This window comes from Astatotilapia calliptera, chromosome 7 (genome assembly GCF_964374335.1).
Source record: "Astatotilapia calliptera chromosome 7, fAstCal68.1, whole genome shotgun sequence".
NCBI classification, from domain to species: Eukaryota; Metazoa; Chordata; class Actinopteri; order Cichliformes; family Cichlidae; genus Astatotilapia; species Astatotilapia calliptera.
Window position 1 is genome coordinate 36,131,960 of NC_137428.1, and position 22,853 is coordinate 36,154,812.

The following is a 22,853-nucleotide window of genomic DNA, read 5'->3' on the forward strand; positions in this document are numbered from 1 at the left end:
TGAGAGATGAGAATGCCTATCATTCAGTGAAGAGGAGTATATTTATCCAACCCTCCACCCCAAGACTCCCATTGAATGTGTTTGAGCTCTTTTCCTCTTTTAAATCTTTCATTTTCAATTTTCTTTCTTCATTTTTCCTCTCCTCATTTTTTCCGCTTATACATCTCCCATTGTCTCCTTGTCTGTGAAACTGCTGCTCTCCTATGCCACGAAGCACAGAATTGATGATTGTTCAGCTATAATTAAATCAATAGTGCAATATCAAAATATATTAATGTACAGTAAGCTATATTCAGTACCGTTTCGTTTTATTTATTACGTGCCAGTTCACAGTACCAGTCATCGCAAGGCTTGTTAAATTTCAGGTAAAGCCAACAATTCTTTGAGCAAGCAGTTGGAGAAAGCGGGCAAAAGTATAGAAAATTTACATTCAAAATGTCAAAAAATGTTTAGAGTTATCTGAAACTGTGAAACAGCAATTTTCATTAAAAGAAAACTTTATTGACCACTAGGGGCAGCAAACTGAGCTGTGCTGGAAATGCAGGAGTTAGCGGGAGATTTTTTGAAGTGCAACCAAGCATCATTTGTAATGGCAAAATGTTTGAACACAGAAGATTAAAGAAGACAGTTAGCAGCAGCTATCCTCGGTCTCTTTCATTCCTGGGAGCATCTGTCTTCCGTATCAGTATTTACACCCTCGGATCATTGTCTTTGAATTCCTTGCATGAGTGCTGACCTGATAATGACTCAGTCTTCATGTGAATACGTATATTCGAGTGCACCCGTTTAGCAATGGATATTTGGCCCAGATCAGCAGTTTTTTATAGGTCACATTTGGCCCTGACTGAGAGTGAGCCTGACTGCCTCAGCTCAGTCACAACTTTGCCTCATAGAAGCTAAACATCAGGTGTGCTGTGGCATTTTAAGCCACATCTGGTCCGCAAATTACCCATTTCAAGCTAAGATTGTGATTTTTAGTTCACATTTAGCTCACAGACCATTTACCAGTATCATAACTTAGCTATAAGTTAGACGAGAACAGGTCCAAATGTGTCCCCTGCCTGAGAGGTGTTTGTTCTGTGTTGCCCTAACTGGTCACTGATGCTTTGCTATTAGTAGCACTTGGCTGGGGAACCTAGCTAAGCTGACAAGAATCAAACCTACTCGGACAAGTGTTTCTCAGACTACAGTATGTCTACAAGCACAGCACCAAGTCTCTATCAATTATTAAACAAGGCTATAGAAGCTTTATTGAGATGCTGTTCAGCCAACATTTACATTTAGCCCAGACATAAAAGAACCATCACGATGATAAAGGAATCATCCTGCAACTCAAAAAGCTCACTTGAACCATTGTTTCCTTATCCTTGTTTTTGTTTAGTTTTCTTGACTCAACAAATTATCTCTTCCTCTCCATTTTTGGTCTCCAATCACACATTTCAGTTCAGCCTGAGCCAAATCTTGATATTTCTCTTCTTTTTCTTCTTCTTATTTTCCGACTCACAAACGAGCGTAGGCAGTGACGGTGTCGCAAGCAACTGTCAGAGTGAGACAGAGAAGAGAGTCTGAACAGCAGGCTAGTATCTTCTCTCCAATAACAATTACATCAAGTGGTGTGTTAAATGAGGTGGCCCACGGTTCAGGGGCTAGGGCTAATCACTGCAGTCTGCTCCCTAAAATACAGCGATAATGACGGGTGGATGGGAGGATTTAGTTGCCGCCAAATGCCTAATTTAACCCAGGCGCATACTGTACGTGGAGAGAAAGGCACCATGAATGAAAAGAAAAAGGACATTTCTGACAAAAAAAACGGAGACACACATCTGTCTTACGTCTCCTTCCCTTTGGCGAGGTGTGGAGGTTAAAAAGTCATCTGCTTGTGTTCTCAGATGGAAGCCGGCCCGCGGTGAGGTGATCTATCAACGGCGGCTCTATCTCTCCTTTACGGCCCTCTCTCCATCATCACATAGCCGCAGTAAATCCTTCCTCAATCTGACGTGCAGCTGCTGACATGTGGTTCCTATCTAGCCATTTCACCACTGGCCCGGATTCAGCCGAGGTGGCGCTCATTGTCACCGCCATCACCGATCGCTGATCCGGGGTCAGTTGTAAAGTTCAGAGAGCAGGCCGGAGAAAGACTGGATGTCAGGTGTTGCGAAACATTTGATGAGAACGTGTTTGTGGACCACATGTTTCTTGGGATGTGATGAGGATGTGAGTTTATTGAAACCTTTGAAAGGGCGTGTCTGTGTATGTGAGGGGGCTTGGCTTTGTTTAATGCTGGTCAGCTGTTGGATAGCAGCTGGTGATATTTTTTTTGGCCAGTCCACCGTATTGGACAGGTCGGCTTCGTCCTGAGCCAGATTTCTGCTGCTCAGAATAATATGAGCCGGGTCTGCAAAAGTCACGTATGTGTGGGCGGATTTCACGTTTTTCTCTTAAATTTTGTATCCAGGGAGAATTTACCACTTTCAACAGTACAATATATAACTGTTGGCTTTACTTTGGACCGTTTCCACATTAACAACACTGAGTTAACAAAAAGACTTCATTTCTCTTACCTTCAGTGGTTTTTAGTTAACATTTTGCTTGCATTTTTCCAGAATTTGAGATACTGATGCCATATTTGTAGTACAACTATTCTCAATAGTACTGGGCTTCCCAGGAACCATTTCCCAATAATCCAGAGCTGCTTGAGTATATATTACTAGATTGTACTTTCTGTCACAAAACTCCCCATGCCGCTGCTTTTTGATTTATTTAAAACTTAAATGTTCATCACTTTTGTGGCCACAAACACTTGGAAAAAAATCAAGGCCTTAATTCTTCTTGACGTTATTCTTGTTAGTCACAAATCCGTCTTCCTAAACTTTTGTCTCCTGCTGCCTCTGTGTGCATCAGCATCAGCAGGTATGTATTCACGTGAAATTCTGGAGCACCTCTCACCTTCATTTATGCTCCTTAGCAGCAGGAAACCGCTTTATATGCATTGAAATTTGCCCACTGGAGGTCCTAAAAGATGGGCCATTACCTCACCGAGTGTACGACTCTCACTGCGCCGAATATGTGAAAGAGGAACATGGCCTCCACCGGCGCTGACACTGGAATGCTGCGGTGGGTGTGAATATGAAATACAGACTCTTAAGGAGGAGCGTGCGAAACTGAACCCAGGACTTCTAAAGGCGGCGCGTGTGAATCCGAGCCGAGGCTCTCTTAAGGCGGTATGCGCAGATCTGAGATAGTCTCCGGTTTGAGAGCTGATGGACGAGACTCTGACAGACATTCTGTGTCATGGGGATGAGGCGGAGGGGGCCTTTCAGGGGCAGATTGAGCGGACCAGGTGGTACAGTTTGGCGTTGGCATGCAGAGCACTCAGGGGATCCTTCTATGTTTAGCCTTTACATGATATTACATGTGCTGTTTTTTCTCGACCTGCTGTTGGGTGTAAAGTGGAGTGAGCCCACCGACGTCCTTACAATGAACACATCAAACTTTATGAGTCTTTAGAACTTTAGTAATCGCCCTGCACCAATTGGAACCTTACATTATAAAAGAAGATATAGAAAAACTTCATTAATTAGATTTAATTTAAATCTGATTTAACTAGTTTAGAATTTCTGCTTTTATTTTTCAAAGCTAAAATCAATGTAAATGAAGTTTGCGGATCATTTTGGAGGACTTCAGATCAACTAATTACATTATTTACAGACATCCCAGTATGCATCATTTCAGTTAGTTTCAATAAAATATATATATTCACCATTTTCTGGATTAATATTAGGGTGATGCTTTGTAAATTTCATTCGTACCTGTGTTTTTAGATTTCAAATATGTTTAACAGTTTTAGTGGGATAATCTTTTCCCACGTTTCTTCAGTTTTCAGTTTTGCAATAGCAATCACAAGACTACATCATGGATGGATGGATAGATGGATGACTGGTGAAATGATGTGACTCAGTTATTTTCTTCTGTATTTCCAGGAAACTCTGAACAACAATTACTCCCTACTTTTTTCTTAAAATCTTCAACACAATGAGTGGCAACTTAATAACTGTAGTAACACATTCTCAATTTGCCTTGTAATTAGTATCAAATTGCATGGGACTTTTGAAGTCTCCTAGTAATTTTCATCAGCAGCAGCAGGATGTTTCCAGACTTCTGCCAAAAGAAAAAAACAACCTCTATGCGGGGGGAAAAACTGCTGGCTAATTTTTGTGAAATTAATTGGGAAAGATTCCTGGAAATCATAAGGGGAATACAGGAGCCATGAAATAAACTGTTCCCAGGTTTTTTAGCTGATTTCACCAGAAAAATCTTGAGGGACCACCATGACATGAGAGTCACAGTAATCATGATAATCACAAAAAATTATAGAGGCAAATGAACAGAGAAAACTGTGAGCAGTGCCTTTCCAAAGAAAAGCTTCTCAGCATGAATGGACAACAAGGATTTTGAGGAATGGGAACCAGTGGTGTTTCGAGCCTGTAAAATCCATTGAGACTGTGAATGTTAAATTGGGCCAAACAAACTCAGAAAGACACACATTCACACACAGACCTCCTAGTTTGTATAAAAGACCTGTGGGAGTTTTAAATCAGGGATGTGCTCGTTCCCAGTCCCCTCCTTTGCGTCCTTTTGGTTTTTCTCACATTATTTTGGCTTCTTCTTTCACTAGTTAATCCTTCACTCTGCCGCTTCCATTTTATCCTCTCTCGCTCTCTTGTCTTTAGGCCTCACATACAACCCTCCATCTCCACCCCTCCACCTCCAGAACCTTGAACACAACAATTTTTCCAAGCCTGAGTTTTTAGCATTTCACCATCTCCCCACAGAACGCCTATTACTCAGCCAAGTCAGCTCCACCGCACTTTGATGTGTGTGAGACCTCACTGGTGGATAAGTGCTGGTGTTGGTGTGTGTGTTTGCATGCAGTCGTAGTGGGGTGTGTGTGCATGTGTGTGAATGCATTGCAGGCTTGTCATGGGCGGGTGATTGAGTCCAGACGTTGTGGGCTCCTCTCGTCACCGTTGTCCCTCCCCTCCGACACCACCACCAACCAGTCCTGGTTGTGGGTTCAGAGTGTTTTGGGCCCAGGGCGGCCTGGAGGGGCAGGGCCATGGCTCCCTGGGGTGCAGTAAAGTGATAGGGCTGCACAGGGGGTTAGGATCGCCCCTGGGGAGCGAGGTCGGAGGTCAGAGTCTTGGCCTCGCAGTGGGGATCAGGGCCATGTTAGTTAAACATGCTTCAGGTGGGGCCTTCCTGTAGAAATCACTGCTGCTTAGGCTAGCTCGCATCTGGCTTTCTGTCTGGTTTGTGTGTGCACGTGCACTAGTTTTGCTTGTTTGTATCGCTGCTTTACTCCTTTGTGTTACTTTTTATGGCTAAACTTTCTTTTTTAATGTCCTACTTATATTAAAGAGAGTAGAAACAGGGATATTAGCATTGATATCCAACTAACAAGCCTAAATAAATACATACTAAGTATTTTTGCATACTACGTCTGGTGCTTGGACTCACCATACATTTGTGCTACATGAAATTATTAAGACAAATATGTTAAAGACAGAAATATTTGCCTCATTCTGCTGGAAAGATGGAGCAAGGAAGGTTTTTTCTCCTGGCTTCATGTGCTGACTGATGCTCCAATTCTACTTTAAGTTTTTGAAAATCTAGCCGCACGAGGCATGACGTTCGTGAACGAGTGCACGAATGGACCACGCAGTTTGTTTTCCATTTGTGTTTGGCACTTTTTCTGCACTAACCTTAAGGTCCAGAATGGAATAAGAAAAATAAAACACGAAGGTTTTTCAGAAAATACAACAATCATGATTTCAGCCTTTTCTTCCAAGAGTGTTATAGAGACGGGAAATGACTTTAACTGGTGGCCATAGATGTGAATTATTTCATTTTAAAAAGAAAATGAGTCTTTTTGTAAAGTATAATGTTGCATTTTCTGAAATTTTGTTGTATTTTTTTTGTTTTGTGGTTATGATGTGGACCTCAGAGTAGAACGATATGTAGGAATGCTAAAGAGCCAGCTAAGGCTGAATTGAGTAAACGTTTTGGCTGATGTGTCTCCTCCTAATGTTCATTTAGCAGTCTGGCTCCTTGTTGAACATATTAAACTTGCAAAGTATTAAATTAAAGCATAGTTGTGTAATAGCGCCAAACCTGTTACGCAGCTATGCATACAGAGCTCAGAGTGTATGTCAGCAGTTGCTGGTTGTTGGCCTGAGGGTAGCTGTTGGTGAGGCAAGAAAATAAAAAACATGAAAAAACATTACTGCACCACAAAGAGGGATTTTTTTTTCTTAAGGATTATAAAAATACTTAATGACACAGCAGTGGCATCAAACATCTCTACATGCTATTCTAACATAATGTGGCCTCTTTAAAATAACTACTTTGGCTTTATTTTATTCAGTTCTAACTTTAAAAAGCTTTTTGTTTAATTGAATCTAATTCCTATGTAATTTCATTTTGTTAACTTCATAACACATATTACAAATTACCAATATAATCAAAAGTTTAAATAAATAATAGGGCTGGTTTAATGTGGATATTTGTTGATCATTTAAAGCAGGACAAAAAAGAAAGAAATGAACTTTATTGATTCAGTAAAGTCAGCCCATTAAGTGGAAGAGAATGAAATGCCTGCAGAACACAAAGATGTGTTCTGTCTATAGCAGCAAAAAACAGAATAAATGAAGCATGAAGCATTTCATGGGGAATTGACGTTTTTAAGAGACTTTTTAAACTTCACCTTCCATCCCTCAGCAGCTTCTAAGATGGACGACAGCGAGGTCAGGCCGTCACCTGGGCTCAGACACTGACCAAACACTGGTTCTCAAGCTGAATAATGGGCTGTCACTAACCCCTGACCTCAGCTCAGAGTCTAAGGTGTCAGATCGATATCAGCCGAGCACGCTGAGCGTCTCGTCTGACGGGAGGCGTCCCGGGATGTTCAGCCACTGAACCCTGCACGAGCGCACACACTCACTCCGTGTGCTCGCCACCAGAATCACGTGCACACGCGTGCCCATATCTGCAGCGCCTCGCAGATTGTTCCTCCATCCACTTGGGCAGGTGCTGATGGGACATATGCTAGCCGGGTTATTTTAACCAAACCTGCTGTGGGCCTCCTGGAGTCATGTGACATTAGAAGTACTTGTGTGTCTGCGCTCATGTTTAGTGCTTGTTTGCCTGCTTGCACACACTCTCAGGTATGTTTGTTAAAAGCGGCGATTCCATGGCTGGAGCGCTGTGTTGCTGTAAACTGCGGTCATGGAAACCTGAACAAGCATCTTTAGCACAGAGGGGGTTTATGAGTCGCTCTGTCGGCCCCTTGGGGTTTTACACTGACTGAATGATGGAGCCCTGCTGTGTGTGCGTCTGTGTGCTGACTCACACTCACCCCATGCTTCCATTGCTGCTTTGACCTCCTTGACACCAGAATAGCGCTGTCAGTAATTAACCTGCCTCATTCATGTAAGACAGGAGGAGAATCGCTTGTCTCACTCAGTTTGTGCACAGTCAGAAATACTCATCTGAAAGGGTCGGGTCACTCAGAGTCGCTCGGCAGCAGTCTGACCAGCAACAACTTGTTTTAAAAGTGGAATAATTCGCGATCAGCTGATCGCTCCACACGAACATCAATCAGAGTTTTATATTTCATTTCAGGAGACCCATATAGGACTCAGACTGTAAAAGTACTCAAAAAGTTATGTTTTTAAACTTCTATATTGAGCAGCAAATTAGCTGCACACATTAGAAATCTGCCCACAAGCTAGAATTGCATTCAGCATATATATAGTGAGTAATTATCTTAGTATAAATTATTACTTGGATATTAAGAGACATTCTGGTAATTTGCACTTGAGATGTAGGCAGGGATGCTGGAAGCAGGAGGGCTGAGGGGCCACTGGGGTTCCCGCTTCATTAGGTCAAGTAAGCAAACACAATATTAGGTCTTATGTTTAACATCAGAAGTTTAATTTTTTTTCTCCCTAAATCTAATAAAGAGGACATTGCATTGTTGGCTAAAGTGACTACAGTGAGTTCTCTTTGACGCGTTTGAGCCTTTTTAAATTGTTGCGAAGAGACAACTTTAAATTAAAGGCGCGTTTCAGGCCCCGCTTCATGTTGCTGTTCTGTTCTTCTGGAGGAATTTTGTAAAGTCAGAGAAAATAACCCTGATTATATCACACTGAGGTCATCGGGGTAACGCAAATTTCAGGCTGTTGAGTGTTGAGTTTGTAATAAGTGGGCATTTACCAGGAAAACAAGGCCTCTAATGGAAAAATGCTGCATTAGTCGCATTATGTGAAATGTAGCCTGTCTCATGCTTGGTTCCAGCTTTTCCATTTTCCAAGGAATGTTAGATTGAACATAAAGTTCTTTCCAAGAAATTAAAGATGTGAAAAATAAGGCTTTATTTAAAGTGTGCGTGTTTAGCAAACTTAACATTGCAAAACATCTTGGAAACACTATTTTGAGAGTTCAGCATCACCTTTAGTAATTAGTTTGTTCTCAAAGTTTGCGCTGGTACATGAAGTGCTCAGAGACAGGAGCTTTGTGGTAAGTTTGGTTAGAGTACGTGAAGCTTTACGTAGATCCTTGTCTGTCTGTCGGAGCTCCTGCAGCTGCGTTGAAGGACGAGTTAGCAGTTGACACAGTCAAGACCGCCAGGAACCAACGACGAACTGTCCGCTCTCGCTGCTCCCATCTCATCCAGCCTCTGTTCTCCCTTTCTGAACTATCTGAGGTGCCTTCCCACAAGCAGCAATGTGTTTTCAATCAGAGGCCAATTATTCACCTCCACTGGTTTTGTTCCCAGCAGAAAAAAGAGAAGCAGAAAACGGGGAACTGTCTATACTTTACAGGCTCCATTTTTCCCATCTCTCTGCTGTCAGCACCCAGCCGGCCTGAGCCCTCTGGCAGACACATTATGTGTTTAAATGCAGTCTGTGCCTATGTGAGTGTGTTTGTGAGTCTATGGACAGATGTGTGTGTATATAATTAGCCACCTAAGTAATGGTGGCTTTAACTTTCCAGAGGCGGAAAGCTGTGAATGATTGGACAGGTGGAGGGAGGGCGATCAAGACCTCCCAACCCTGAGGGCAACGGGGTGGACAGACCCCATCTGGTGACATCACATTACATGATCAGGACCTTATCGGGCCCATTAAGGGCTCCCCCTTGAGGGTGCGACTGGGAACTACAGACTCTGTGGAAAAGTAAGAAGCAGCGTGAGGGCTGCACTCTGCGGTTGTTGCATTTGCATCTTTCAAGTGTTTGTGTGACAGGAGCTTCATGTGTTTCTGTGGGCTCAAAGCATTGCTTCTTTTCTCTTTTTGTGGAATAACCCTGGGAAGCTGCCCCTCGTGTGACCCACCGTGTTCATTAGGAAAACAACAGGGCGGCTTTATCCTGTTCTCCTCCTTCCACTCGTCTTCTACTGTTTTCTTTTTCCCGATCAGGTCTTACCGTTTATCAGTCTTCCATTTGATTTTCTCCTCCTCCACTCTTCTGTTTTACCCTGTTTTCTTTGATAACTACTTCGGTTTATTTTCCCGTCTTTCATTTTGCTCCCGCTTCCTTTCTTTTGTTTAACCTCACTTCCTCCACTCCCTGTCTTTGCCCCCTCTACTCCCTCGTCCTCACTCCTGTTTCCCGTTTTGTTTCTCCAAGAACTTTCCAGTTTGTTTTGTTATCTCTGAATTTCCTACAGGGCAGTGCTGTAACTTCTGTGCAGTCAAGGTTGTGGCTACATTAAGAAATCTTCACGAGGTTGTGAACTTTTTGATGGGTGGTTTTAGTTCTTGTAGGTTTACTTTTACAAAGTTTTTACTGTCATTTTTTCAGTTTTAAAGAAAACATCTTTTCAGACCCAAAAGAATTAAACTATGTCAAAGAGATATGTTCTGAGGAAGGTAAAGGAGACGTGTACAGACTAGGGATGCACTGATATATCAGCCCATTAGTTGACTTATATTGGCCTTTTGAGACATAGGATGATGTTTTCTGATGTAAGTGGCTGATAATTGTGGACATTTAGCCAGGATGAAGTCAGAGTGATGAAAAACTGAAAAACTTTTAACTGAAGATTTCTTTATTTCACTGCACAAACAGAAGAATAAAAAAGAATAAAAACAAAAATAAAACATCAGTAAGTGCATCAGTCATAGGTTAAATTATTTTAAACACAAATACCAACCCAGATTTTCACAATCGGTGCTTCCTGAGTGCAGACGGGGGTTTTTTTTTCTTTCCTTTTATTCGTGGCAATAAAATAAAAAGTAAATACATATAGGTCTCACTCTCTGCCAGAACATAATTCCTGGCAGCAAAGAGAGGGCCTGAAACGTCATTTAAAACCCTCATGTTGGGAAATAAAACAGTAATGCTTTATTTACGGTCCTGCTGTTTCTCAAGACTTTCCTTCAATGCTTCCTGGAACAAAAAAAAAAAAAGCTTTGTAATATGGGAGAAAAGCAAAAGCAAACAACGTTCTTCTAGAGATTCGTGAGCACCGTTGTTTGTCACAGAGAAAGAAATCAAACCTTTAATGCAATAGATATGAAAAAATCTGAATAGTGCAAAGGCACCTTTTCTTGTTTTCTTTCCTGTTTTCACACCCTTCCTCCACCTCTCGCTCTCTCTCTGTGTTGTGGTTTCTCTCTAATCTGGCTCGACCATTCCCTACCTGTGCCAGGCCACGGAGTGACACAAACACACCAGATGGGGATAGAGAAAGCAAACAAAGTGGGAGAGCTGACTGAAAAGAGGGATTATCCATAGATGTGTGCTTTGTTAAGAGCTCCGGTTACTGATTCATTGATTAAACCCCTCTAACTGGGCATGAGTAATTCAGCCAATCGGGGATCATTAATCCCTAAGACAAATGGACTAAGGTGCTTTTGTTTTGTTAATGGCTCATTATGACACATTTATAACTAATACTGAACTGTTGAACCAGAATTTTTTTTTTTCTGCTAAGGTCTAATCATTCTTTCTGCCTCCTGCTATCAAACCCCGAAGCCTTGTTCAGCCTTCGACACCTCCCGCTGCTCAGAGCAACAGCAAAAGGAAAAACATAACTGTTGAAATTGCCTCGATCAGCCCTGTGAAGGCTTAATGACTCACTAAATAGCCTATAACAACAAAGCCATTTAGAAAAACAGATGAATAAATCTTTTTTGATGAAAATGAAGAAACCCTATTGCTGGTGACTGAGAAAGCAGTTTAGGCTTTTTAGCTGGGTAAAAGAAAAAGAAAAGTTTCTTTCACACGCTTCAGTCCAGCCCAGAATGGGGGTCCTTCTAGTCTTAAGTTAGATGAAGTAGAGATCAGAGCAGAGATCAGCAGGAGACAGACTTTGGTTAAAAGAAGAAACCCGAAGGCAGCAAGGGCTGTAATTTCATTTATTCCACTACATCGCGGGTCTGCCGGTGCATTTATGGCTCTGCGTCTTATCAATATTTCACTTGTGCCACTCAAAAACGTCCGTACAGCCTCCATCTGGCAAACATCTGGCTCATCTGCTGGCGCTCTCGCTTCTCTCACCCCGCATTTTATCGTCTTTCGCAGTAAACACCTACAGTCCATATGCAGCCCGCTTTTCGCAGCACATGTTTGGCTCTGCTCGGAGCTAGAATCCAATCCTGTGTTTCACAGTCTGACCGTAAACGAGCAGCAGAGAGAAGCGCATCCAAGACACGAGTAAGAAACCGGTCATTCAAACTACATTTACAGGCAGGCAGGGGTGCACGCTGTTTCAGAGGGCACCCTCTCTCTGCTTAGAGTACATTTTTTGCCAAAAAGAAATATGTCAAGATTAAATCATGAATGGTTTCACCAACAGCTGTTGATCGATCATGGGCTGTGAATAAAAGCCAAAACTGAGAGAGATAAAGGTGCCGCAACAAATCCTCTCCCCGACCCAGGTGTCTGAGGAATGTTTTGACACCCCACCCTCCCTAATCCCTATTCCATGCAATATCTTTCTAGTTTATTTATTGCAAACTTTCCAGATCATTTGAGAAGCACCCTATAATAAATAGCCTGTATTGATCTTTTATGGCTGGAAGCTTTGGGCAGAATTCAGACAGCCGTTCCAGCGAGCGGCATGTGAACTCCAGCATAGTTTTACACCCAGCATTTAAAGTGCAGCATTGTCTCGAGGGTGGCTCTTCTCTGTCGTTGTAGCTGCCCTGATGACTGAAGCACATTTTCTTATTGTCACATTGTTTGGCTCACATAATGTCACACAGTGCTGTCGGACTGTGATTTACAGCCCAAGTGTTGTGTCACTGTAACACTGTGGTTTGTTGCAGAAATTTCAACTGAATTTCTTGCAGGAAAAAGTTTAGCAAGAGAGCCGTGTGAGCAGCTTCTTACAACATCTAAATGTAAAAATTTATCACCGTGTGCCAGATTTATGTTCAACTGGATTATTGAAGTGAAAAAGAACATTTCTTGATTGATTATTGAAGAGAAATCAAGACATTTTCTGGACTACATACACCCATGGGACACTTCATTAGTTACACCTTGCTAGTACTGTCTTGGACCCCTTTTTGCCTTAAGTTTTCATGGCAAAGCTTCAACAAGGTGCTGGAAAGATTCCTCAGAGGTTCTGCTCCTAACTCACATGACAGCGTCACACGGTGGCTGCAGATTTGTCAGCTGCACATCCATAATGAGAATCTCCTGTTCCACCACATCCCACAGGTGCTCTATTGGGGATTTGGTGACTGTGGAGGCCATTTGAGGACAGTGAACTCATTATTGTGTTCAGCAAACTGGTTTGAGATGATATGAGCTTTGTTACGTGGCACCTTATCCTGCTGGATGCAGCCATCAGAAGTAATAGTTGTGCTTCCACTCCAATAAAGAGGAGATGATGTATGCAGTGTTTAAACTTTCAAATTTCAAGAGAAACTTATTCTTGCATAAAGTCTTACAGTTTATATCCAAGAACAGTTTCACTTGGATAAAGTAGCTCCAGTTTATTCTAAATGCTGTTTAAAAAGCTTTAAAAAAGTGTGGAATCTAACATCCCGAGTGAACTTGTTGTTTTGATTCCCCTGCACTTAAGCACTGAAGAAGTGAAGTGAAAGCAAATCAGTCACTGGAGACTAATTTTACCACGCTTGCTGATGCTTGAAGTAAACTCTGGCCCCTCTCCAGACATGATCCGGATGTATCTGGAAACAAATACTCAAGCCCGAGTAGGGTCACTGTCACTTTCACAAACTTTCTCCTCTTTTCTTTCACAAAGGAATTAGTTAGAAACTCTTTTTAATCCTGACTAATCTTAGCTGTTACTCTGGGGTCGTGTTTGATTGACAGCCTCTGACACTTACAGGGGCACAGCTATAGTTTACAGCTTTGTAAAGACACAGGACAAAGCAGTCTATCCCACTGTGCTTCTGGCTGAGGACATGATACTGTGGAGCCGGCTGACCCCTGGTAGTCATAATATCAGCAAGCGAGTCTGAAACTAAGGCGCGGGGAGGCCATGCTGAGACTGCCAAAGCGCTCAGCTGGTGCTCGAGGGGGGAAAAAACTGGGAGAGAAAACAAGGCTTTGGTTTCACATTTGACCAGACTATAATTAGAGAGAGAAAAAGATTAGAATATGGCCGACGGTGCCACAAGACACCCACACACCCCGCTATCATGCATACACACACATCCACTCATTTGTGGCCCTTGCAAGCCCAGTGGGCTGGCCACTAATCCTGCAGCACATTTACAATCTGTAACGACAACCTGATACCCCCGGCAGGCCACGGCGAGCACACACGTCCCTTTATGCTGCTCATGTACGTGTCAGTAGCAACAGCTGCATCTAAAACCCTCCTTGTCTGTCTCACCTGGCCGCAGATCAGCTGATTGGTTTTCCCATTCCCTCGGTGAGGAGCAGAGACAGGCATAATATGTGATCTGTGGCCAGTGAGGGCCTGTGAAAAGTCAGGATAGAAAACCCCCTACGGTGCTCTGGCGAGTTCACCCATATCGGATCATCAGCCTGCCGCATGCTCCAGCACGGTCTCTGGCCCCATCTCCCCTGACGGTCCTCGCTGTGTCAATGAACAGAGGTGGAGTATTGAAGACATCCGCAGTATGTCAGTGATACTGAACCGCGGGCCATTAGCAGCTATAGAGACACATCCAGCCGGCTGTCCAAGCCTAATCTGTCTCCGCTAAAAGCCTCAGAAATGCAACCTTATACGGCGCCTATGGGAATATATGTTTCCAATAGCTCTCCTCAGGAATGAATACCTGGCATATGTCGCTATTATACTTTTTCCCCACTTCTTGTGTCCACTCGGTGTACAGTAAACACAAGGGGCTGTTTCAAGGCGAGGCTTGAGAACAGGCCTCGTTTTCTCAGACTCACAGATTCCACAAGGGGCTCCTACATCATGCTGTCATATTGGAGCTAATGAAAATCGTATTCTACGCAGGGATCCTCTTAGCGCTGCAAAAGGCACATGCTAACCAGGGGGATTAGTCCTGTAATGCTAGGGGACTTTAATTTCAGCTCCAGCATAAGTCATTGCTGCTGAGTACTAACATTGATATATGGCTTAGGAGTGACTAGCATGTGTCAGGAGAGCTTTCTGCTCAGGCGGGTGCCTTGCGGACGAACTCAGTTGAATCTCACAAGATGCTGGGGATGATTAAGGCTGACATGATGAGATCATGTAAACAAAACCAGAGCCTGCGTGCATCTTTTTGACGGTCCAGCCTGAGCACTTTTTCTTCAGCTGTGGCCTTGTTGAGTTGCCCAACTTTTCACCACTTGTCATCAGGTATTGCTGTATTCACAACTCTTTAGGGAAACGCATCATCGGTGAACATGATGGGTAGAGACTCCCCAAACAAATCAATAAATAACTTCCTGCACACTTAAACAGCTGCTCCTGGTGTACCCTTTAGCAAAGCACTGCTTCAGGGGATCTGAATGTTAAATGTGAAGAACAGCACAAACCAGGCAGCTGCAGAGAGCATGCATGCTCAGTGTATCTTCATTAGGCAAATACATGATTTGAAAGGTCAAGACCAGTAGTCACACTTTGTATGATGTTGCCAGGGGAATCATCTCTTCATGTAAATGTGCAGAACAATCATTACAGCCAATAATAAACCAAGTATGGTGGCATTATTGCTGCAACATAAAACCTGCCCTCACTCTTGATTATAAAGACAAATATTCCAAAAAGTCTTGCTTTTTTTTCAGTCATGTATGCCAAATGTGGTTCAGGATTTGACACTAAAATATTCCTCAGATAACATTTGCACAGTTGGCTTTTTTTCTTTATTATGGAATCAGGGACTTAACCTTGAAGGTTTGGGCCTGGTAAAAATCCCAGTGGGGTTTATAAATATTGTTGCAGGTGAAAAAATAAAACTGACGCTTTACCTGCCTGAATAAAGGCTCCCACATTAAACCACAGACAGCAGTTACAGTAATGTCACCAACTGATTAGTAACATCCTATTATGAAGAAACGAGATGTTTTCACTATAGTCATCTTGGTGTTTTGAAACATGTCAAGGGAGTGTTGGATCTGATTGTGAAACCGCATACTTACTGAGTAATGACTTTTCAACCACAAGTCGATAGCCAGTGTGCATATCGTGGACAGTCCTTCTTTCTCGCTCTTAGAATGACCAAAATGTACAGAATGGACTTTATTCATGACCCAAAATGAGTGACTGAGCCCATTAACTCATCAGGAAAGTGTTGAGAGGTTGAGGCTGAGGGTCTTTTTCCCATGGATTTCTATAGGACAGGAAGCCTTATTTCCCCCCACCACCACCCACCAGCTGTATTGCCCCAAGGTGCCCATTAACAAGAATGCAGGTTTCAAAGCCCTTCCGTACTGGCTTCGCTTTTCAGACCCTGCAGCTATGTCTGTCTTTTAACACTCATGGCGGTTATGTTTCTTCTGTTCCTTCCAGATTCTACCGGGGTGACTACCACATCGACGTCTGCATCAATGACTACCTTGACATCTACTGTCCGCACTACATCGGCCCAGTTGCTGATGATCGAGCAGAGCGCTACGTCCTCTACATGGTGAACTACGACGGCTACAGCTCATGCGACCACAACTCCAAGGGCTTCAAGCGTTGGGAGTGCAACAGGCCTCTGTCGCCAAACGGACCGCTCAAGTTCTCAGAGAAATTCCAGCTCTTTACGCCCTTCTCCTTAGGCTTTGAGTTTCGCCCTGGCAGAGAGTATTATTATATCTGTGAGTATCTGCCTTTTGGATATTGCTAGCATTGCAGTTAGAATTAAATGCTTGATCCGATTTCTTTTTTTTTTCTCATTTTTTATGCATCAAATTAGTCCACATTATAGAAATTCAAAGCTCTTAATTTCAGTAATTTTCTACAAACCAAGAAGTTATTATTTTGGTATTGCTGCTAACTCAGTGGTACAGGTATACTATGTGCACACGTCACCACAATAAGAAGCTCCAAGTATGAAACACATCTGTAGACCAGTATGAAAGTTATCTTGGAATTTCGCAAAAAAGACATCAGTGTTCAAATATTGTTTTGCAAGTCCTTGGAACCAGGGCCAAACCAAAACACAAGCCAGAGGGAACAAAGTATCTCTACTGTTGAGGTCTCGCTCGAGGTGCCGTTTGTTGCTGACTGGCTGAGCTCAGTTTTCTCCTCCTCGTGAGAAGACTCGGGGAAAACAAGCAGCTGGGAAGTCATGTTTTCATAAGTGAAGTCAGTGCCCTGCAGGGCCAGAAGACATGGACTAAATGAGACACAGAGCGCTCGATGGTAGATTTGAGGTATTTAGCTGACACTTGTGGTCGGGAAAGACCCTCACTGGTACTGACATTAATAAGGAGTGGAAGAGTAAGCGGAAAGACTGCTTTGGCATCACAACAAAGATAATAAGATAATAGAGAATATGTAGAAAGCTTATTTCCCATACTTCCCCCACAGTGCTAGTGCAGCTTGGCAGCCTTGCCTCCAGACTGAGGTCACTGATTTAACCCGTCAAACAATAATTTCCACTTTTATTGTAAGAAAATATTTCGGAAACTTTAACGACACAGCCAGATCAAAGGTGACACCAGAGATTTTCGAAGGCACTAACTTTGAACATTCCTTTCCTTCCATGGATGTTTCCCCGTGCTAGCATCTGGGATCTTAATATCATCAAGACTGCCGTCCTGCGAGTTCTACCGGATCTCATTCTGTATTTTCATTGCAGTATTTTGTATTGTGATATATTACCCGTCACTGGATGTTTCTGTTGGATCTCTGTGTCAATTGGCTAGTCTGTTTGACTCCATTCTCTTTATTGTTTAGGGAGATTGCGTTGTATTTATAGTGCTGCCAAAGAATTGTTGATGTTGTTGCAGTTCCTCAGATGTGGATAAGAAAAGTTATAGATTGCTTAATTCTGCTGCATTTGTTGAGTTGGCACTGAACTGACAGAAGCCAAGGTTTTCTGCAGATTGATGATGATTGATCATCGAAAGAGAGAGAAGAAAGGCAGAGAGACAGTCCATATGCCCGAAACTGCACAAAGCCATATGGACTTTATCTTGCTGACTCAGATTCATGACTCATCAATCAGATACTTGTTTCTTTTCTTTTTCCTCTGAGAACACAGGGTCTGACCACAGGATTAAATGACAAATGACAGACACCTCCAGGAGAATACCAATGCCCTACAGGCAGAACATCTCATGTGTCTGTAGTCAGGGAAAATGCTGGTTGCAGAGGTACTTCTGCAACATGGAAACATGTAAATCTCAGACCGTGTATAATGAATTGCAGCTGTATGTTTATTTTGTGTCCATCTCTTTAAATATTTCATTATTTGAAATCTGGTGGGTGGATGGATGGACTGTCAAGTTTAGTGATGATGAATGGCAAGTCTCAGATGATGTGGAAAGAATCAATGTCAGGAGATATTTGCGTGTGAGTACACAGAAGCATTAGGCAAGCGACAAGATTTTTGGTACTGGAAGTTCTCTGGTTGTGTTTAATAGTCCACCTTGATTCCCATCAGATTTGAGCAGGCTTTAGCTTGGCGATGCATAGAGCTAAGGAAAAAAATACAGGCCATCACTTGACAATGATTTAGCTTTTCATCATTTTAACTTATATGTATTCATATATATTAACCAGTGTGACTGAAAGGGAAGCCTTGTCCTGGAAGACCCTTGGCTGTGCTGGAAGCTTCAAAATACCATTGCCTCCAAAGTGAGCTTTTAACTTCCACAGCATGTCTTTTATTTCCACAGCATGTCTTTTATCCTGTCTTCCTCCCTTCCGCCCCTCCCTGAGCCTGGTTCTGCCGGAGGTTTCTTCCTGTTAAAAGGGAGTTTTTCCTTCCCACTGTCGCCAAAGTGCTTGCTCATAAGGGGTCATATGATTGTTGGGTTTTTCTCTGTATCTATGAAGCACCTTGAGGCGACTTTTGTTGTGATTTGGCGCTATATAAATAAAATTGAATTGAAAATTGAATTGAATTAACTCTTTCCATTAACTCTTTATGTTTTTCTAATAATCATTCTCTTTTTTTGGAGCAGTTGTGGCTCAGGTGGTAGAGCGGGTCACCTACAGGTTGAAAGGTCGGTGGATTAATCCCTGACACTTCCAGTCTATGTTTTGCAGGATCCTTGGGCGAGATACTGAGCCTTGAGTGCATCAACCAGAGTGTGCGTGTGAATGTTAGACAGGGCACCTTAGCATAAAGGAAGCACTGGATGAATGTGTGCAAGTGGGTAAATGTGAATTGTTGCTCTTATTTTGGTCTCCACCAAGCATGGTTACTTACCTCTCCCTTTAGCATCTAAATGCTTAGAGACCAGTAATATTTCCTGTTGAGTGCTGGGGAAGTAGGGTGCAGTCTGTTTAATAAAGTGCTTTTCTCTGTAACTAAATGTTTGTGCAACTATTGATGGACAAAAGTATTTTTGTGTTTGTATTTACCACAAAAAAAAGAAAAATATTAGCAGAAAGGAGATTTAAGTTTCTATACAGTGTAATGGTTAACATTAGCTTGACTTTAACCAGCACACCAACAAAACTTTAAGCACGGTAAACAAATATCTTTTTTTTTGGTATGTCTACAGACATGTACATTTGACGTTTTTAAGCGATCGTTTGTGTTTGTTAAGTTTCAAATGAGCCGTGAAATCCTGAAATTTATACCAATGACAAAAAAAAATATTTCTGTTTATACAAGAAACCCATATTTTTCCAGATGGATCCGGGTTTTCTTCTCCAGATTCCGAAATCCTGGCTGCGTTACATTAAACACTGTTTTATCAGCTGCTGATACCGGTGTCATATTGCATGTTGACATTATCCTGCACCGGCAAAGCCTAACAATAGTTGATAGTTAATACCGGTGTTATACATGTGGTTTGAGAAGCTGTTGTGTGGGCATGTAAATGACATATTGAGAGGAGTGTTCATGCTTGCTCGTCTCAGTGAAGACAGATACTCCTTTGTCCTCCTCTGCAGTGATTGTCACTCGCCTTAGGCTTGGCAAAGGGGGGGGGGGGTGCATGTCAAATGGATGACACCTGCAGCTGCATGTGGACCAACCCTTCAGGCAGACAGACAGACAGACTCTTAGGGGAAAGCCATCCTGGTGTGAGATCAGTACTATGGCTAGTCCTAGAAGGTCAAAGGTCACCAGTATGATGACGAGGTTTTTGCTGCAAGCTTCTCCTGGCCTCAGAGGGCGGCATGTTTTTCTAATAGAGCCACAGTGGAGCAAGGGAAGCCTGATCCTAATCTCAGGGGATAGAAATCCAATTTTCAGAGGAGACAGTTGAGAGTCTGGCTCTCCCCGCGTGAGAGAGATGACTGTCTCCCTGTAAAGCCCTCCTGCTTCAAACGCCCGAGTCCCGCTCCGTACAGCCAGCGCAGATCTACATTGATAATGACGTGAACCTCGGCAGCACAGGACCCCAACAGTTCTCCTTTAGCTCCTCGCTGCTAACGCAAAAACAAAGGGCTGTGTTCCCCAAGATAAACCACAAGAAAAACATCTCTTCCCAGAGTATTTATTTCAGGATTTGTTTAATTTACCTCAGAGTCACACTGAAGCCCAGCCTTACACGCCATCCCAGTCTGTTTAGAGATATGGAATATGTGCTGCAGGTTTGGACTATGCGATTGCATTGATTCAGTCCACACAGTACATGACTGAATGTGCAAAGCGTGTCTAAGCGCGTGACCGGGAGGTTTACCGTTGTCTCGTCGTCAGATGACCTGACTATAGCTGGGGTCTAGAGTTGCAGGCAGAGCTGGAGTTACAGTCATGGGGAAGCACGGCTGTGTTGCTTGAGGAAAGAAAACCCAGACTGTGACCTCAGTGGTAGACACAAGAGAAAGGAGCAGAGACGGTCGGGTAATTGCATGTGTGTGGTGGAATCTGTGAAGCGATGGTGGCAAGGCAGGAGAGGAGGAGGGTGAGAGAATGCGATGAGAGAGTAACATTGTGACCTAATGCCAGGGAGTAAGAAATACAAGAAAAGAAAAGATTCTTAAACAGTTTTGCAACTGTACATTAGAAAAAAAAGAGATCAAAGGAATAACAAGTTATCTAAAGGACACAAAAAAAACCCAATGCATAACAGGATCTACTGATATATGACACCACAGAGTGCATTTTGAGGCGTACACCATGGTCACCTGCCAAAGGTAAATAAGAGCAGCTTTGTTTATCCCTCTGGAGGCTATTCTTTTTTTTCCCCTTCCACTTCCTTTTTGTGTATGCCCACTGCTGATTGTCTGACTGATCTGGCTGGTGCTCACATGGAAAGTAGGAAACTTTCACTTTCAACTGAATAGTTTTAATAGCAAAGAGTAGCAATGAGGTTTACAAATTTTAAATTGATGAGAAATTATTTCCAAGCCTGTCTCAACCCAGGGTGTCAGTTACTGTAGTTCTATCACATACCTCTGCTGTCACAGAGGGTTTTCTTTGGCTGTGCATTAAGGCACAGCCTGCAGCAATACTGGATGCTGAGAGATAACAGTCCTCCTCTAAAAGCTACAAAGTCCACAAGGTTGAAGGATGACAGTGGAGTAAATCACAAGTGTGTCAGTAAGGAAACCACTTGTAAACTTTGTGTTTTGCATTTTTCACCTTTTTTGCTTTTGTTCACGGGTAGGTTTAGGTACTAAATCCCATTTTTTAGGTTCAGTGAGCGTCTGTGTAGGCTTGTCTGAAGCAGGAATTATACTTTCCGCGTCTGCGAGTCCGTTAGGTTCTGCTCGGGTTCCAGTGATGTAAATTTTGTCATCTGACAGTACCCATGCCTGACTGTTTTTTCATCCACACAACCACACAATCGGAGGTCAAGGAGATATAACAGGAATGATTACTCGGGTCTTCAGCTGTCCATGTCCATGAAGTATAATCTGGGCTAAGGCTTCACTAACGGACCAGTTCTGTTGTTTAGCTTGAGTTTCATGAACATTGTGTATTCCACACTTGGTTGGTTAGATATTGCTGTAGCTTGCTTCCCGCTGCTTTCTCAAATTGGTCTCAAAGAGGTGCCGAAAATCTTCTTGGGATTTGCTTCGGTTAATAGCAGATTGCGACGGTTGCCTGTGGTTTGCATTGAAGACGCCAACTCGGCTGCAAAAACTCGCAAACCAACAAACCAACTATTCAGTAAGTGGTAGTCAAACTGTAAAAAATGTGATACAAACCAGAAGCGGAGACTGTTTGGCTTCACAGTAAAAGGCACGCCTCTTAAAATGTGTTTGTTTAAGAAGGCACAGTTTTTACTTTGCCACACACTGTTTGCAACTGATTACATAGCGACAAGTGGGAGCTTCCTGTAATCACTTGCCAATATTTTCCACTAGTGACTGGAGGTTGAGAGTGGGTCACTGAGCAGTCTCTAGGTCTGTGTCACTAAGGCCCAACTATTGCCTAAGCCTGTTGCATCACAATCACCAGAGAACACCTTATACTTACCTTTGACATAACAGAATCTTTTTAAAAAAGGGGCATGGGTGGGAGGATGGGCTGAAATTTACAGGTTTTTGATGAAAGTTATAAAAACTGCTTGTTTGTCACAGGATGACTGCAGTGTCTGCAGATCAAGTGGGTTTAAATTGTGTTTCAGTACTTTAATAAGTCATTGGCAGTACAGTATACGTATAACTTTTAGGTTTTCATTTCAACTTTTTTCAAATGTTTTGTAAAAAAAAAGAAGTAATAATTTAATGGAAAAATAATCAAGAAGTTATTTTAAAGGCTAAAATGATTCTTATCTTAGTTGCAGCTCGAATCCGATAAGATTAAAAGAATGTCTCGGATGGAAAGTTGGGACAATTGTTTTTGTCTGTGTCCTTCCAGACGTTCCGTGCAAGTATGCAGAAATAAACTTTTTATAGCCATTGAGCAAAGTTAGAGTGAGATAACAAAAGCCAAGGAAAGCTAGACATAAGGAGCATGAGCGACATAAAGAGTCAGTCTGGCCAGTCGAGTTCAGTTCACTCAAGTTCTGTTCCAGCCACCGTTGGGCTGTGAGGTAAGTTACTCAATACCCGCGGACACAGACAGAAGCAGCGTGATTGACAAGGTTTCTGTCATTCATTTCCTCCCTCTGCTGCTTCACTTCCAATATTTCTCTCATGGTAAAGTTTAAAGATGATTTTTATCTCCTCTCACAGCCGCGCAGCATCTGATAAAATGCCTTTTTGAAATATGACGCCCCAGGTCATCTGCAACTGGAAATACCGACATGGTTTACTTTTATCAGGAATTTACCGCTGGGCTAGAATCTATCACATGGAGGGTCTGCGTGACGGGGTAGCCAAGTGTCCG

General features: G+C 42.7%; 1 protein-coding gene across 2 annotated transcripts in view; it reads left to right on the top strand.

Annotated features, from left to right (window-relative positions):
- LOC113026046 (ephrin-A5b-like) overlaps positions 1–22,853 on the top strand; it is an 83,029-nt gene that overhangs the window by 54,575 nt on the left and 5,601 nt on the right. For both annotated transcript variants that reach the window (XM_026174449.2, XM_026174450.2), the window contains exon 2: positions 15,974–16,266. In XM_026174449.2, coding sequence (XP_026030234.1) covers positions 15,974–16,266 — 293 coding nt within the window. The remainder of the gene's footprint in view (positions 1–15,973; positions 16,267–22,853) is intronic.